Raw genomic sequence first — 18,998 nt, forward strand, 5'->3', positions numbered from 1 at the left:
GAGAGATGTGCGGGTGAGTAAGGGGAGCAGAGTGAGTATTCTCCAGGCAGCTTGCACATGCAACAGAGGAACGCATGATGTGATAACTATCTGTTCTGTGTCTTTTTCTTCCACTTGAACATTATGAGCACAGGGAAGTGTCATATTCCTCCTTGAAACTCCAGCATCCAGCAAAGATGGCACTTCACAGATGTTTTCCCAGTTAATAAAAAATTAAAGATCTACTTCTTATGCAGATCTGCTAAAAAGTCAACAAAAGTTAGCAGATTTGTTTTCTCTCCTTCCTTTTTTTAAATTTATTTTATTTTATTTTTTAAATTTTTTTTAGGAAGATTAGCCGCGAGCTAACTGCTGCCAATTCTCCTCCTTTTGCTGAGGAAGACTGGCCCTGAGCTAACACCCGTGCCCATCTTCCTCCCTCCTTCCTTCTGTACTAGAAAGCCTAAGCAGCCATTTTCATACTATCTTTCTCACTGAGACCATATAAAAGGGCTAGAGTTGTTAAAACAAAAGAGCAAGTCAGAACGAGTGAAAAAAGGGTAGGAAAAAAGAAGATACAATTACCACACTTCTCCCTCTCCTTCCAAAGACTGAAAACACCAAATTGTCAAAAAGACTCATATTTTGCTGGAGTTTCAGAGCATCCAAGCTGCCCTTTAGACTTCAAATCTATTAAAGATTTCGCATACTTTTAAAAACTTTTTTAATGTCTGAAACTGCGGGAGGAGATATGAGAGGAAAGCACAACACTTGTTTCTCTCTCTCAGAGTGGAGCTCATGCTACAGCTGATACCCAAATTACTGAAGTAGTACGACCATCAAGAGTTTATAAAGTACTTTCCCCATCATTATCTACATCTAAGCTTAAATATACTTGTGAGTCATGCAAAATTATCCCATTTTGTACATACAAGTTTAAATCTCTAACCCAATCACACGTCTGGTAGGTAGTAAAAACAGAATTCATATTCAAGTTCCCTAGTTCCAGATTTTTCCATGAGACACCAGCCTATTTGCAGTATCTATTTCTGTCTTCCAATTTTTTTTTTTGTAATTTATACATTTCATCATGTTTGGTGTGGTAGATATAAGTAGGGTAGTCCTTGAACTTTGACCCATATTTGTCTTCATTGCTTATCATTTTACCTCTCATTGTCCTCTACAATTCTCTCCTGCCCTGGAAACTAAGGTAAGTTGGAAACATACAAAACTTCCAAAGTTTCACTGCATTCTCTTCAGACTTTAACTGACGCCCAGAGACCAAGTACTTATAAAGGCACTAGGCTCTCTCTTATGCAGAGTAGATAGAATGCATATTGTGATCAAGCCTGTCATCTTGGCCCATACATGATCTGAAACATCTGGCTAAGGCTGCAGGTCATATGCAATATGCATTCTCTTACGAAGTTAGTCTCTTATGGTTCTTTAATTCAACAACTTCTGTTACTTTTGACTCTCTCTGCAGATTAATAATCCTCACATTCTTTAATGGGAACAGATAACCAGACTTGGGTGAGGGAGTTTATTCTTCTTGGCCTCTCCAATGACTGGGACACCAAAGTCACCCTCTTTGTCCTGTTCTCCATCACATACTTGGTGACAGTGCTGGGGAACTTCCTCATTGTCCTTCTGATCAGACTGGACAGCAGACTCCACACTCCCATGTATTTCTTTCTCACCAACCTCTCACTTGTTGATGTCTCTTATGCCACAAGCATTGTTCCTCAGATGCTGGTGCATTTTCTTGCAGGACGTAAAGTAATTCCTTATGTGAGCTGTGCAGCCCAGTTGTTTTTCTCCCTGGGCTTGGGTGGGATTGAGTTTGTTCTACTGGCAGTAATGGCCTATGACCGCTATGTGGCTGTGTGTGACCCCCTGCGATACTCAGTCATCATGCATGGAGGTCTCTGTACTAGGTTGGTCATCACATCCTGGGTCAGTGGCTCCATCAACTCTCTCATGCAGAGCACCATCACCTTTCAGCTGCCCATGTGCACAAACAAGTTTATTGATCACATATCCTGTGAAATCCTGGCTGTGGTCAGACTGGCCTGTGTGGACACCTCCTCCAATGAGATCGCAATCATGGTTTCTAGCATTGTCTTACTGATGGCACCTTTCTGCCTGGTTCTCTTGTCCTACATCAAGATCATCTCCACCATCCTAAAGATCCAGTCCACAGAGGGCAGGAAGAAAGCCTTTCAAACGTGTGCCTCTCACCTCACAGTGGTTGTCCTGTGCTATGGCATGACCATTTTCACTTACATCCAGCCACATTCCAGTCCCTCTGTCCTTCAAGAGAAGTTGATCTCTATCTTCTATGCCATTTTGATGCCTGTGCTGAACCCTGTGATTTATAGTATAAGGAATAAGGAGGTGAAGGGAGCCTGGAAGAAACTACTACGACAATTATCTGGATTAACGTCAAAACTGGCAAGTTGATGAATCATGAGCATCACTTAGAGAAAAGAGCTTTGCCTGTGTGTTCTCCCACTCAACTTAGATGTGATGGGCATCAACTGCATTGCCCTGGCAACCAGGAAGGAGATGATGAAACGTGTACTGGTGATGCTGGGTAGAAGGCTGAGTGGTTGGGTTTGGGTGTGGGATGTGGGAGTACTTTTATGTGACCGCAGCATGTCCAGCAGAATTAAGCACTGCTGTAAAAGAACTTTCTACCCTTACTCAGTCTCCATTCATATGGCCTGAGAGTAATTGAAGAAAGTACCATTTACTGTTTCGATTTGTCATATTTTTTGTAATCACGGACCAATTCATGGGTCTTACCTTGGACTGCTGGTTCCTATTTATCCAGATTTTGTACAAGTTTATCGTGTTTCCATTGGGAGCAAAAGCAATTTCACATTTTAGACTGACTTAGAAAAATGTATGGTTTATGTAGCCATATACAGTTGCGCAAGTCACTATTCTGAGGAGAATGTTGCTATCAAGGCTGATTAAAATGTTTTTATGCTGGGCCCATGATATGTGGACATAATGTGTGAGTGCTGGAGGTGACTCCGTGGAGAAGCATCAGCTAAAGGTCTTATTTTACTGAAAGAATGTAACTAAAGGTGTTGTAGGCAAGTATCATTGGCCAAGGAAAAGTTACATTTCAAGCTCTTCTTGATAGTGTGTAGACAGTTGAGAGGAATTTTACTGCATATATAAGAGGTACATTTTAAATATTCAAATTATTCCATCTCTGAAAAAACTATTAACTCTTTCCCTACACTTTAGATACAAAATAAGCACATAAAATTTGAGATAATGTATAAAATATTAAGGATATAGTTAGTATAAGAAAAAGCACATTCCTCAGCTGACACCAATGAAAGACAAGACAACTTTAATATGTATCTTGGGAATCAGGATATTTTTGTCAGCTGGGCAGATGTTGCCTTCCAGTCACCATATTGAGCATTTTCCCATCCCTCTTCCTCAACACACAACAGGGCCCTAGATGATCTTTGTAAATCTGTGGAGGTGGTATAGTCTGAGAGTGGACCACATCTCTGAGAAAATGCCTAAATTAAGTAATGGTAAAGAGTGGGAAGAAATAATTGTACGTGGATGAGGACAGGGAATGAAGAGAAAGAATGTGACAGTAGCTTATCTTTTCACTCCCTTGAGAACGATTTAAAATTCTTTCCTTCCGTTGTTTCTTCAAGGCAGTTGATTTGAAGTTATTCCATTTATGAATACATTACCACAGAATCTCATGGTTTAAACAGTGTTGAAGGTTCACATCAACCAAAACTCATTTGATATTTATTTTTAAAAATTATTTTCTTGAGGTCACATTGGCTTACATCATTGTGTACATTTTAGGCGCACATTATTATATTTCAATCTCTGTATAGGCTACATCATGTTCACCACCAATAGTCTAGTTTTTATGTCACCATACATATGTGCTCTTTTACCCCTTTCAACCTCCCCGGACCCCTTCCCTCTGGTAACCACTAATCTGTTCTCTTTATATATGTATTTGTTTTTCTTCCATATATGAGTGAAATCATAAGGTGTTTGTCTTTGTTTGACTTATTTCACTTAGCATAATATCCTCAAGGTCCATTCATCTTGTTGCAAATGGCACAATTTTGTCTTCCTTTACGGCTGAGTAGTATTCCATTGTATATATATATATCACACCTTCTTTATCCATTCATCCATTGACAGGCACTTGGGTTGCTTTCACATCTCAGTTATTGTGAATAATGCTGTGATGAACATAGGAATGCGTGAATCTCTTTGAAGTCTTGATTGCATGTTTTTTGGATACATACCCAATAGTGGGATAGCAGGATCAAATGGTAAACGTATTTTAAATTTTTTGAGAAATCTTCATGTGTTTTCCAAGTATCTGCACCAGTTTGCTTTCCCAGAAGCAGTGTATGAAGGTTCCCTTTTTTCCACGTCCTCTCCAACACTTGTTATTTCTTGTCTTAATTATAGCTATTCTGACTGGTGTGAGGTGCTATGCCATTGTAGTTTTGATTTGCATTTGCCTAGTAATTAGTGATATCGAACGTCTTTTCATGTGCCTGTTGGCCATCTGTTTATCTTCTTTGGAAAAATGTCTGTTCATATCCTCTGCCCATTTTTTTATTGGGTTGTTCTTTGTTTTCTTTGTTATAACTGCAGCAGCATTGGTTTAAAACATTATATATATTTCAGGAGTACATAATTATATTTTGATTCCTGTGTAGATTATATCATGTTCACCACTCAAAGATTAATTACAATCCCTCACCACACGCATGTGCCTAATCATCCCTTTCGCCCTTCTCCCTCCCCCTTCCCCTCTGATAACGACCAATTGAATTTCTGTCTCTATGTGATTGTACGTTGTTGTTTTTATATTCTACTTATGAGTGAGATCATACAGTATTTGACTTTCTCCCTCTGACTTATTTCACTTAGCTAGTACCCTCAAGGACCATCCTTGTTGTCACAAATGGCCGGATGTCATCTTTTCTTATGGCTGGCTAGTATTCCCTTGTGTATATATACCACATTTTCTTTACCCATTTGTCCCTTGATGGGCACCTATGTTGCTTCAAAGTCTTGGCTATTGTGAATAATGCTGCAATAAACATCGGGTTGCATGTATCTTTATGCACTTGTGTTTTCATGTTCTTTGGATAAATACCCAGCAGCGGAAAAGCTGGATCGTATGATAGTTCTGTTCTTAATTTTTTGAGGAACATCCATACTGTTGTCCACAGTGGCTGCAACAGTTTGCACTCCCACCAGCAGTGTACGAGGGTTCCCTTCTCTCCACATCCTCTCCAACACTTGTTTCCTATCTTGTTAATTATAGCCATTCTGACCGGAGTGAGATGACATCTCATTGTAGTTTTGATTTGGATTTCCCTGATAGTTAATGACATTGAAGACCCTTTCATGTGCCTGTTGACCATCTGTATATCTTCTTTGAAGAAATTTCTGTGTAGATTTTTGCCCATTTTTTAATAGGGTTGTTAGATTTTTGGTTGTTGAGATGCATGAGTTCTTTTATATATTTTGGATGTTAACCCCTTGTAAGATTATCAGGTTTTCAAATATCTTCTCCTAATTGTTAGGTTGTCTTTTCATTTTGTTGATGGTTTCCTTTGCTGTGAAGAAGCTTTTTAGTTTGAGGTAGTCCCAATTGTTTATTTTTTCTATTGCTTCGCTTCCCCAGTCAGACATGGTACTTGAAAATATGCTGCTAAGACTGACATCGAAGAGTGTACTGCCTATGTCTTCTGCTCTAAGTTTCCTGGTTTCAGGTCTACGTTCAAGTCTTCAGTCTATTTTGAGTTAATTTTTGTGTATGGTGTTAGATAATGGTCTACTTTCATTCTTTTGCCTGTGACTGTCCACTTTTCCTAACACCATTTGTTGAAGAGACTTTCCTTTCTCTATTGTACGTTCTTGGCTCACTTGTCAAAAATTAGCTGTCCATAGATGTGTGGGTTTATTTCTGGGCGCTCTATTCTGTTCCATTGATCTGTGTGTTTGCTTTTGTGCCAGTACCATGCTGTTTTGGTTACAATAACTTTGTAGAATATTTTGAAATCAGGGAGTGTGATACCTCCAACTTTGTTCTTTCTTCTCAGGATTCCTTTGGCTATTTGGCGTGTTTTGTTGTTTCAATAAATTTTAGGATGCTTTGTCCTATTTCTGTGAAAAATGTTATTGGAACTTTGAAAAGGATTGCAATGAATCTGTAGATTTCTTTAAGAAGTATGGACGTTTTAACTATGTTCTTTCTTCCAATCCAGAAGCGTGAAATATGTTTCCATATCTTTGTGTCTTCTTCAGTTTCTTTCAACAATGTCTTATAGTTTTCAGTATACAGATCTTTCACCTCTTTGGTTAAGTTTATTCCCAGGTATTTTATTCTTTTTTTTTTGCAATTGTAAATGGGATTGTATTCTTAATTTCTCTTTCAGCTACTTCGTTTTTAGTGTACAGAGAAGCAACTGATTTTTGTATGTTGATTTTGTATCCTGCAGCTTTACTGTATTCGTTCATTATTTCTAAAAGTTTTTTTAGTGGATTCCTTAAGCTTTCTATACATAAAATCATGTCATCTGCAAATAGTGACAGTTTCACTTCTTCCTTTCCAATTTGGATCTCTTTTAATTCTTTTTCTTGCCTAATTTCTCTAGCTAAGACTTCCAATACTATGTTAAGTAAGAGTGGTGAAAGTGGGCATCCGTGTCTGGTTCCTGTTCTTAGAAGGATAGCTTTCAGTTTTTCTCCACTGAGAATATTAGCTGTGGATTTGTCATATATGGACTTTTTTTTTTTTTGCTAAGGTGCTTTCCTTCTATATCCATTTTATTCAGAGTTTTTCTCATAAATGGGTGCTGTCTCATCAAATGCTTTCTCTGCATCTATTGAGATGATCATCTGCTTTTTATTCTTCATTTTGTTAATGTGGTGTATCACATTGATTGATTTGTGGACGTTGAACCATCCCTGCATCCCTGGAATAAATCCCACTTGATCATGGTGTATGATCATTTTAATGTATTGCTGTGTTTGATTTGCTAGTATTTTGTTGGTGATTTTTGCATTGATGTTCATCAGTGATACTGGCCTGTAGTTTTCTTTCTTTTTTTTTTCTTGTCCTTGTTTGGTTTTGGTGTTAGGGCAATGTTCACTTTGTAGAATGAGTTATAAAGCTTCCCTTTCTCTTCAACTTTTTAGAAGAGTTTCAGAAGGTTAGGTATTGTCTTTTTTGAATGTTTGGTGGATTTTAACAGGGAACCCGTCTGGTTCTGGACTTTTATTTTTGGGGAGGTTTTTCATTATTGTTTTGATCTCCTTACTCGTGATTTGTTAATTTAAGTTCTCTATTTCTTCTTGATTCAGTTTTGGAAGGTTGTATGATTCTAAGAATTAATCCATTTCTTTTAGATTATCTGACTTGTTGGTGTATAGCTTTCTGTAGTATTCTATAGTAATCTTTTGTATTCCTGAGATGTCTTTAATTTCTCCTCTTTCTTTTCTGATTTTATTTCTTTGAGCTCTCCTATTTTCTTGGTGAGTCTAGCTACAGGTTTGTTAATTTTGCTTATCTTTTCAAAGAACCAGCTCTTAGTTTCATTGATTTTTTCTATTGTTGTTTTAGTCTCTATTTCATTTATTTCTGCTCTGATTTTTATTATTTCCTTCCTTCTACGGATTTTGGGCTTTGTTCTTCTTTTTCCAGTTCCTTTAGGTGCACTATTAGGTTGCTTACTTGATATTTTTCTTGTTTGTTGAGGTAGGCCTGTTTTGCTATAAACTTCCCTCTTAGAACTGCTTTGTTGCATCCCTTAAATTTTGGCGTGTTGTATTTTCGTTTTCATTTGTCTCCATTTTATTTCTTCCTTGGTTTCTTCATTGACCTAATCATTCTTCAGTAGCATTTTGTGGAATCGCCACATATTTGTGGGTTTCCAGTTTTCTTCCTGTAGAATTTCTAGTTTTATACTATTTTGAGTTTCGTATCATGTGGTCAGAAAAGATACTTGGTATTATTTCAATCTTCTTAAATTTACTGAGACTTGTTTTGTGGGCTAATACATGATATACCCTGGAGAATGTTCCATGTAAATTTGAAAAGAATATGTATTCTGTGGTTTTTGGATGTAATGTCTGTATATATCTAAGTCCACCTAGTCTAATGTGTCATTTAAGGCCAATGTTTCCTTATTGATCTTCTGTTTGGATGACCTATCCATTGGTATAAGTGGAGTCTTAAAGTCCCCTACTATTGTTTTGCCATTTTTCCTTTTATGTATGTAATAATTGCTCTATATATTTATGTGCACCTATTTTGGGTGCATAGATATTTACAAGTGTTATATCCTCTTGTTGGATTTTTCCCTTTATCATTATGTAATGCCCTTCTTTGTCTCTTGTTACAGTTTTTGTTTTAAAGTCTATTTTGTCTGATATCGGTATTGCTATCCCAGCTTTCTTCTCATTGCCATTTACATGGATTATCTTTTTCCATCCCTTCACTTTCAGTTTGTGAGTCTTTTTAGGTCTGATGTGTGTCTCTTGTATGCAGCATATATATGGGTCTATTTTTTTTTTTTTTTATCCAATCGTCCACCCTATGCCTTTCGATTGGAGCATTTAGTCCATTGACATTTAAAGTAGCTATTGATAAAAATGTACTTATTGCAGTTTGTTACTTTTGTTCTGGGTTTTTGGTACTTCTTCTCTGTTCCTTTCTTCTTCTCTTGCTCTCTTCCCTTGTGCTTTTATGGCTTCCCTAGTATTATGTTTGGGTTCCTTCCTCTTAATTTTTTTTGTGTTTATTATAGGTTTCTGGTTGTGATTACCATAAAGTTCATACACGATAATGTAGATATATAGCAATCTATAGTGGTTGATGATCTCTTTAGTTTGACCTCTCACTAAAACCTCTACTGTTTTACTTTCATCCTCCCACATTTTATGTGTTTAATATCATATCTAACTTCTTTTTTTGTGTGTGTATCCATTACTCTCTTACCATGTTAATAGGTAATTTTAGTACTTTTCTCTTTTGACCTTCTTATTATCTTCATAGGTGTTTGATCTGCTACATTTACTGTGTATTTGCCTTTACCAGTGATTTTATTTATTAATTTTTTCATACTTATTTTTGTTTGTGGCCTTCTCTTTTCCACTTAAATAAGTCCCTTTACCATTTCTTGTAAAACTGGACTTCAATTCTCTATTCCTAAGCATTTATAACTCTGTCTGTCTTTTGCACTAGATCCCTTAAATTATAATGAGAGATATTTTAGACCCTTGTGTGACAGTTCCTGTATCTAAGTATATCTGACGCTGGTTCTGTTAATTTCTTTGATCAGTAGATTGTAATTTTTCTTTCCTTTGCCTCTGACTATTAATTTTTGTTGAAATCAGGGCATTTTGTGTGTAGAATAATAGAATCTGAGATAAACAGTACTAGGCCTTGAAATGGGCAAATCTCTTCATTTTGTCCTATAGTCTTCTGTTGTGGGGGAGAGTGCATGAACCAATGTAGTCATGGCTTGAGCTGAGTTTTTTTGTTTTTGTTACGGTTATCCTCAGTGCACCAACAAATTCAATTTCCTCAGTCATTACTCATTCTTTCTGTAGGGTGTTCAGTGGTTGGAAGGTTTTCCTAATGTTGCTGTTCCACCCTTAGTTTTAAGCCCCCTCTGTGAGATTGCATGTCAGAGAGTGTGTCTTTACACATGCTATCTCCTTCCCATGGTAAACTTCTGTTACTTGTTTCTCAATTCCTGCTAGCCTGGTGATGGAGGGTGGGGGTTTATTCTCTGTTGTCCTGGTCCTATCTCAGTCTTAGGCACATCCCTTGTCCCTGTGTCTTAGGGTTGGGGCTTTCTTAGTGGCCCTGCCATCTCTTAAAAGTGAGGAGGTGGTTCATGGTCTGAACACAGAGTGGTTTCCTGTCCCAAGGTCCTCCATATGAGAATGTTACTTTTTGTTCCCTTCCCTCAGTAATGTCTTCATCTGTCACTGAGGGAAACTGAGTTTGCTGCCCTTCTCTCAGTCACTTCAGGCCTCTGTTCCATAAGAGAGACAGACTTGGGGATGGGAGGGTGCTTTATGTTTAGTGCAGTGCTGTGGCTGTCTTCACCTGGACCTGCATTGAGAAGGCAGCTTTCTCTGGTTTTCTACTTTTCCCTAAACATTCTTATGAGAATTGTCCTAAGCCTGTGGAGAAAAACTTAAGAATTGGTGGGAATTCCTCTTTTTTGCTGTGGTTCTCAGCTATTCTCTACTTATAGTACTCCACACTAGAACTTTAGTTATTTGTTAAAGCAATTCTTGCTGTATGTTTGGTGGCCCTGTTTTGTTCCCATGCTCTGGACCAAGTAAGTGAGATCTCACAGCCTGTCTCTCTGGATGCACATATCTTTCCTGAGATTTCCTGCTGTTTGCTTGCCCTACAATCTCAGCTTACTGATGATTTCAAGAATAGTTATAATTTTGCATTTTATCAAAACTTTTCTTGTTTTAAGATGGAACAAATGTACTTCCAGCTTTCCATAACCCCAGTGGAAGTTAGAACAAGCTCAATTGCTTTACTTTTTCCTCTTAAGTGTACTCTATTTTTTAGAGCAGTCATATATTCACAGCAAAACTGAGCAGTAAGTACAGAGATTTCCCTATATCCTCGTCACTTCTTCCCAACCACCAACACACACAGCCTTCCAACTATAAACATCCTGCACCAGAGTGGTACATTTTTAATTCTTTATTACTTTTTTTTAGCAATGAAATTATCTTTTTTAAAAAATTGAGGTATAATTGACATACAACATTATATTAGTTTCAGGTGTACAACATAATGATTTGATATGTGTATATATTGTGAAATAATCACCACAATAAGTCTAGTTAGCATCCATTACCATACATAGTTACAGAATTTTTTTTTCTTGTGATGCAAACTTTTATTTCAGTTACTTTTAAAGGTCTGTTTTAACAGATAAAGTATAAGTGGCAAATGTGAGTGATAATTTACAGCTAAGTAATATATAATAATGGCAAATAATGATTTTTAAGCCAAAGAATTTTAAGTCAAACTAACCACTTATCTGGAAGCTGCTCACCCAAGTTATATGCATAGTGTTTGGAGCAAATTATTGGTTATATTCATGTTCTTCTTGCAAACCCAAGCCTACACATTGATAATACATATTAGTGTGTTGTCTTAAATGCTTCTTGAAGGAACTATTTCAATTTCTGGGTGGACACTTATGAGATGAACTTCCTGGGCAGAACAGGAAGCATTTCTGGTTTGAGGAACAGCAGGAAGTGTAGGAAAGGTAGGGACTCATGTGAGAAAGAGGCGGGAAAAACTTAAATTGTGGTTGACTTTGGATCTCTTCTCTCTCAGCCAAGAGCTGACATTAAGGGTCATTGGAGACTTCAGATCAAATCTTTGTGAGTGGGTATGGTAGAATAAAGTGTTTTAATGAACAACAGTGGTCTACAGAACGAATTGTTCTAGTAGTTCTCCAATTTTACACTATCAGAAACACCTGAAAATTGTTTTATTTTATGAGAAACACCTGAAAGACTCATTAAGTTTTTCTGGATCTTATCTGCATAGTTTATGACTCAGTAAGTCTGGGTAGAATGAAGCCTATCATGCTTTGAAAAGCACTGAATTACATTGTGCTTAGAAACAAAATGCTGAAATAATAGAGACCAGCAGTAGTAATAGTGAAAAAAAGGGATCCATGTGAGAGACATTTCAAAGAGTTGATATAACTTGCTGTATGATAGAAGTTGAATGAGAAGGAAGGTTTCCCAAGATTTTGAGCAAGAGGGACTGAGAGTGCTGTGGAGTCCTCGTTAGAAGCTTGGAATTTGGGAGTTTACCTTTGTTTCCGCAGATAAGTGGAGAAAAACAGAAGTGATGTCAACTTCTGGATACTATGACTAAAACCCTTATAGCCATGGAAGTTTTCCGAGTTTCCTCAGAGAAAATATCGAACCAATTCTGTCAATTCTATGGGACTTAAGAAATTCAAGTGAGAAGTGAGAAGCATCTCTGCTTTCTCTTTCTATGGCCTGGAATATCACAGAAACTTTGTCAAAGTCACTGGGTGCAATAATATCAGAAGCGATGGTAACATGATGGAATAAATTAGTGGATAAGCAGAAGGCTAATACGTTGGGTGAGTATAGAAGATTTAGGTAATTAATGGATATTAGGGTAATAGGTGACTTGGCATGTGGATGATGGTGAAACACATACATGGGTGGATGAGCAGACCAGCAAAGGGATCAGTGAGTACTGAGATGGTTTTAGAAAGTTAGGTAAATGAGTGGATACATAAATGGTGGTGTTGAGAGTTCCTGGTTATTTGACATGATAGATGAGTGGATAAATGGATAAATGATTCACTTAAAGGGGTGCATGATCAGTAAAGAATATATGAGAGAGTGATGGTGGAATTGCATTGTGTCTAAGTTACATTGAATCTTTTCATTAATATTAATAATTTGAAGAGATAAAGAAAGCTAACTCTCTGTATTAAGAATATTGGATCTTCCCTTTCTATTCTTTTTTTTCCTGGAGATCATAAAACTCTATTTTTGTAGATCTTATTTGGAATCTTAGATGTTTATATTCATTGTTATTATTTCTGGAACTTGAATAGTACCATGAGAAGTATACTCCGATGTCCGTCAATACTTGCAATGCTCCCAGTAGACTCCTGGCACACATCTCAGGGGAGTGAAAACAATCTCCTGTCTCCAAAAGGAGAGTTAAGGGCATCCTGGAGCCGAAGAGGATAACTGGTTTTTCATCAGGTTGGATACAGCCTAGTCACTGCTCACTAAAATAGGGGGATGAGTGATAATGGTCAGGTTTGGGCTATATGAGAATATCCTAAAATCTCAGAAAGCTGGCATTTCTGACTTTTTAGAATGAGCTTAGGCTTCAGTGGACTGTTGTACGTGGAGGAGGATGGAGAGAATAGCCTACCATAGGGAGAAGAAGGGTGACATCAAGGCTTGGCCCTTGAGAACTGGGAGTGGTGATAGCAATTAACACTCGAATGCATAAAGCTCCTCAGGGGAATCTGTCAGGTCCACATTGCTAATTCACACACTACCATGCCTCATTAGGTTTGCATTTGAACCAATTCAGGGGGCACCTGCGAGCGTCCTCGCAGCAGTTCCCTCACAATACAAACAAGTCCCAGGTGAGTTCTTAGCCCAGGAGCCAAAGCATCTGGGACACTCCATCTCTATGGTCCATAACTTTGTTGGAGGGACACACTCGTTAGAAAGCAGCATAAACCTAGAGTGAAGTAGACATATCAATTTGGTCAGGCACTAATCAGTGTTTGAGAGTTCTAATGGAAGTATCAACAGAGGGTGGGTGTAAACAGAGGTTTCTAAAGGAGCAGAAATAGAACTGATCTGATTTTTTAGGGACTTTGGATCAGAGATATGAACCATGAATGCTGAAATCGTCTCACTCTAAAAATAATATGGCAAATGTAGTAAAGGAATTCTGCTTTCCTGAAGCTGCAGGCCTAGGTACATTTTTATTCTAAGGGTTTTCAATTCCAAACTTTTGTACTGGCAGAAAGAGAAAGAGTGAAATGGAAGAGGGGTGAGAAATAGAATGATTAATGTTTAGAAATTGGAGTTATTATTGATGAATTCTACATCATATTTGTGTGAGACACTAACGGAGAAGCACAGATCTATAAAACAATTAGTTAGGTCTTAATATTCATGAATATGTAGTAGGAGTATACTATATTTCCAGAAAAGATGGATTGTTTATGACTATGAAGTCTCTTATCTCAATTATTTCCCTAAGAGTATATACACAAAGTATTTTAATTTTCCTTTCGGGGTTGGTTCCTCTGGAATGGGCTATAGGGATTGCACTGTGGAGGCATGGTAGACTGAGGAAATTATACTGCAAAAGAATGCCCTAGTCTCACCTATACGGGACAGGACATAGAAAGAATTTGAGCATTACAAAGTGAAATCATGATGAAATATCAAAGATAATTTCAGGATTGCATGTATGGTAGGAACTGGGCCTCAATAATTGCTGATTATGTGAAAATCCAGGCAACTGATCCAGGCAGGAATAGAAAACTTATTGCCTTCTGAGGATACAAAATAATTTTTGAAAAATAACCCAGTCAAGTGGTCCTTGGGTTCTCTCTTCCAAACTTTAGAATGATGCAAATAGTCCTGCCCATGAAGGCTGCATTCAGTGTATACAACACTCAAGTATTCAGCTGTATGTCAGATGAATCTTTCTTTAAATGAAAGTACTGGGGTTGGCCCAGTGGTGGAATTGTTAAGTTTGTGGGCTCCGCTTTGGCTGCCTTGTGTTCACCAGTTTGGATCCTGGGTACAGACTTACACACCACTCTTCAAGCTATGCTGTGGTGGCATCCCACATAGAAGAACTTAGAAGGACTTACAAGTAGGATGTACAACTATGTACTGGGGCTTTGGGGAGAAAAAAAACGAAAGTACCATTTTTAGTGACAACTCAACTGTGAAAATGTTCTGGTTTATTTTGACCAGCATGGAAAAAAAACACCTCTTTAGGCTGTGGGACTCACTTTCATGTGCTCTGCTTCTCTATTCAGGACTTCCATTTGTCTCAGCTAAGATAGTAGGGGACTCCAATAAAGAGACCAATATGATTACAACTCAATGGAGTGTTACAAAAAGGATGCATAAACAAACTTTTGGGGGAGAAAAAACTTTTGACTTATTATCCCTTAGCTGTAGGGCATCATCTCCATAGAAATGGGAGATATTATGGGTAAGAGGCTCACCTTTAAGCCTCACTGTGTCTCAGATTGGAGTTTTGAGATTTATCCAAAGTTTTGTCCTACCACGTACTCTTTGAATTGGCATAAATAGTAGAAAGGATTGTTATTCTGGAATATAATTCCAGAAGTTGAGATACTGAGGAACACTTCTACAGCATGCAAACCTCCTGAGTCTTTTCAAATCATTACTTCTCTCTTCCTAATGTGGGAGAGAGGGAGAAGATAATTAATGAAACAGTCAGCCAATAGAAGTGGAAAATGTTGTTACATAGTTTTAAACGTACAATATACTCACCAGGGTAGGATAATAAAACGTGGTCGTGAATGTTGCAAATGGAAAAGGCACCCATGTGTAAAGCCCTGAACATTTCCATCCTTGCAAAGTAATGGAGTATTTTTGAGTGTTACTCTGTAGTGCAGCAATGGAAACTTAATGCAATTAAAAAATATGAACAGCAGCATCTGAAGACATCTCCAGAGATCCACACGTAATGATACTGTCTATGGGCAGCAACGTAGTCAAAATTCTGCCAGTGTTGGTTTGATTTTGTCTCTGGATCAGGTTGTCATCTTTCTTGATGAGCAGTTGCTCAAACTTTCTTCAAAACCTTATCAATGCTATCAGAGCAGGAATATGGGGAGGTTGTGGTAAAAGGCTAAAAGTGTATTTTATGTTGAGAAGTCATACTGTTACTTGGGGCAATACTCTTTCTTGTCAGGAATACCACAGACTGTAGGGAGCTCAGCATGGAAGGGTGTCCCATCTGGGAGATTAACTGGTCAGAGTTTAAATAAATTATAATAGTTTAGTTGGGAGATGCCTCATTTCAATTATTCCAAAAGGCTAGATGTTTACAAATGTTACCAAAAATTACTACTTGAGAATTTGTCATTAGAAATATATTTAACTTGAGTCAAAGAAATCAGCACTGGTGAAGATGTGGTGAAAAGGGAACTCTGTACAATGATGATGGGAATGTAAATTGGCACACTCACTATGGAAATCAATATAGAACTCCTTCAAAAAATTAAAAATAGACTACTATGTGATCCAGCAATTCCACTTCTGGGTGTCTATACAAAGGAATGAAAGCACTAATTTGAAAAGATATATGCACCCCCATGTTCACTGCAGTATTATTTACAATAGCCAAGATATGGAAGTGTGAGAAATGTGTTCATTTGCTCTTTGTCTTTTTTCTTTGTCGTCAAGAGAAGAACATTTCAGTCTTGATATTTGTGTAACTAATAATTACTGGATAATGGGAGAAGGCACTTTGAGATAGTTTTAACTCGGGTCTGTAAAGGTAATATTTTAACTGAGAAAATCTAGTCTTGCTGTCTATATTTCACCCCTGAACTTTCCTAAGTGCTATTCACATACTAGTTCACAATAAGATTAGGTACTTCATATGTTAAACTTCTCATTTAATATTATTTCATATTTAGACATTTCACCTAAAAGACAATGCTCAACAAAGAAGTTACAGATTTCAGACATTAGTACCAGTACTTTAAACACATCATTTTTCATGGACTATTTTAACAGCAGCTTTCATGTTCTGTCATATGTTCTCTATTCCTTATGGCCACAGCCCTACATCTACCACCATTCATAAAGCACAGGCATGAGGAAGTTCTCCCTCCATGGTGCTCTTACCTAAGGAGATGGACCACAAGGGGTGTGCCATTCTTCAACATTATTCTCTGAGGACGTAACTTAGTTTATTTATTTTTGAGTAGACAAAGAAAGCTCAAAACATATATAGAAAAATGTGGTTTGAGGTTTGTTGAGTTGAGGATGATATGATCCAAAGAATGTAAAATAGGATTTTGTTCTTTGTTATAGGAGCATTACAGACCTAACAAAAAAGTAAAGTAGCCAGAGTTGTGACAAATACTGAGAAGAGAAGACAAACACACTTGGACAGGAGGCAGAACTAAGAGACCTAGCTCTTGACTATGGTCATTGTTCCACACTGGATTTGAACATCAGCTGCATGTCTAACCCTGCACGAACAGTTTTTGTTGCCTTGTTTGTACAGACACATGGAGCAAATATCCCATTTTCCCCTTAGTTATTTGACTTCAATGAAAAACATCCTACTAATTACTTGGAGCTGAGACCAACCTCTGGCTTCCTGATAGGAGTGGTGAGATATGGAATGAAGCACATTATCTGTTACCTAGACCATTCTTCACCCTAATCTAGGATAGAAACCCAGCTCTATTTGATAGAGCTGATCCCAAAGTATTATGGAGATGGTATTAACCACAGGGTGAGTTTTAGCATCTGATGAACTCATGTTTCCTCCTTCGTTTGGCTTTCCAAATGCTGATGCTGTTTCTATTTTCTTTATCTACCAAGAGACCCAAAAGGGACTGTATGAGTGTAGATAAAAGGTGTATTTGAATATTAATGATATAAGCCATGGTCTTTGGAAATAAATAGCTGCCTTGGTGGACCAAAAATAATAAGCTAACATATAAGTGAAAGGTATTTCAATTATTTTAATAAGATATGTTGCTGTAAAACACATAGTATGATAATAAATCTATAGAAAAGAAAATTAAAGTTAGAAATAGGACAAGACAAGATTGTGGACAGTGTGCAAATTCTTCTGTCTAGGATAAACTTAATTCTGTATGCATTGAGACATCATAGATCTGTTTGTGCATGAAAGTGATGTGAATAAGTTCATATTTTGCATGATTAATTTGGAGGGAGTGTGTAGGATGTGTGGAGTGGGTGGAGGTAACATCAGGGAAATTTACAAGAAAGGTCCTGCACTCCACATGACGGGAATGATAAGGGCAAGTGTAAGTGTGAATGAACACTGTGAGGAAGATGGGAGATATGTCATAAAAGAAATGAAGGAAGAAGATTTATCCATGGAGTGGTGAGGAGGAGGGAATAGTCAAACATGATGTGTTGGGAGAGTGGGAGAATTGTAGTCCCATTGACAGAAGTACAGAAGTCAGGAGGGAATACAGTGTGTGGAGTCGTTGGTGAGATATTTATGAAATATTCATTAAGCTGTTGGGGAAAGCATCTAGACCTTTGGAAAGAAGTCTAAGGAGATAAATGCAGTATTGAGGGCGAGCTACATGTGGTTGATAATAATTATTGTATTTAGAAATCATAAGCCCTTCAAGGAGAAAAAACAAGGGAAAGAAGAGTAAAATTCTAAGCACAGAACCTTATAAAATGCTCAGTAACGGAGGGGGAGAATTTCAAAAAAACTGTCGAAGAAGACAGTCAATAAAAATTAAATTGGAGGAAAATCATGACAGAAGCATATAAAGGAGGAAAAGTTAACATTGTTAAAAGTTAAAAATGAAAATCGCTGAATTTAATGAGAATAGGTCTTCAGTAACTTTAAATTTGCAAATCCTCTAAATTAATAAAGGTGGAAATTTCTATGATCCAGGGATGAATGCTAAGAGGAAATGCATCCAGAAAGGGGACACCAAACATTTGAGATGTGAAATGAAGCAAGATATAGAATGGTAAGAACATAACAAGTATTCCTCTCTCCATTTTAAGAGGTCTGTATATTTTTTCGTAATGAGAAAGAAGGAGTCACTAAGGAGCAAGAGAAACCTGAGGATGTGGAATAAATGACAGACTAAGATCCTGATGTCACCAAGAGCACAAAATCCAGACTAATCATTATCACTAAATAAGGGGCACCTGCCCTGGTTTAGGCACTCATGTAGGAACTTTCGACATTCAACTCCTTTAATTTCACCATATCTCTTTCAGATGGCCAATATTATCTATGTATCATGGATGAAGACGTATGAGGATCACAGAGGCTAAGTAGCTCGCTCTAGGCCTCAAGAAGCAGAAGAGATGTGAATTCAAAACAGGAACTGTTTTGCTCTGAAGTTTTGGCTTCTCTAGGATGTGACACTGTTACTCATTTATAATGGGACGAAGGCTGTAGAAAAGATATTTGTGAAGTGAGTGAGATAAGAGAGTGAGTCCCGGGCTGGCATGTTCTTCAGGCCAGTTGCATATGCAGCACAGGAACAAATGACGTGGTGTTGATCTGTTCTGTGTCTGTTTCATCCACATGAGCTCTAAGAGTAAGGGAAGTATAACATTCACCTTGAAATCCCAGCATCTAGCAGCAATGATACTTCATGGATGTTTGCCAAATTGATGGA

The 18,998-nt window shown here is 37.5% G+C and overlaps 1 protein-coding gene across 1 annotated transcript; it reads left to right on the forward strand.

Annotated features, from left to right (window-relative positions):
- Positions 1 to 1,488: 1,488 nt before the first annotated feature.
- LOC103556933 (olfactory receptor-like protein OLF3) lies at positions 1,489 to 2,442 on the forward strand. The gene has a single exon (XM_008529242.2). It carries the CDS (start codon positions 1,489 to 1,491, stop codon positions 2,440 to 2,442), a length of 954 nt encoding a protein of 317 aa, XP_008527464.2.
- Positions 2,443 to 18,998: the final 16,556 nt, after the last annotated feature.

Source organism: Equus przewalskii, chromosome 4 (assembly GCF_037783145.1).
Source record: "Equus przewalskii isolate Varuska chromosome 4, EquPr2, whole genome shotgun sequence".
NCBI lineage: Eukaryota > Metazoa > Chordata > Mammalia > Perissodactyla > Equidae > Equus > Equus przewalskii.

Excerpts from the sequence above, each read along its gene's own strand:
- LOC103556933 (XM_008529242.2), top strand. The coding sequence starts at position 1,489 with ATGGGAACAGATAACCAGACTTGGGTGAGGGAGTTTATTCTTCTTGGC.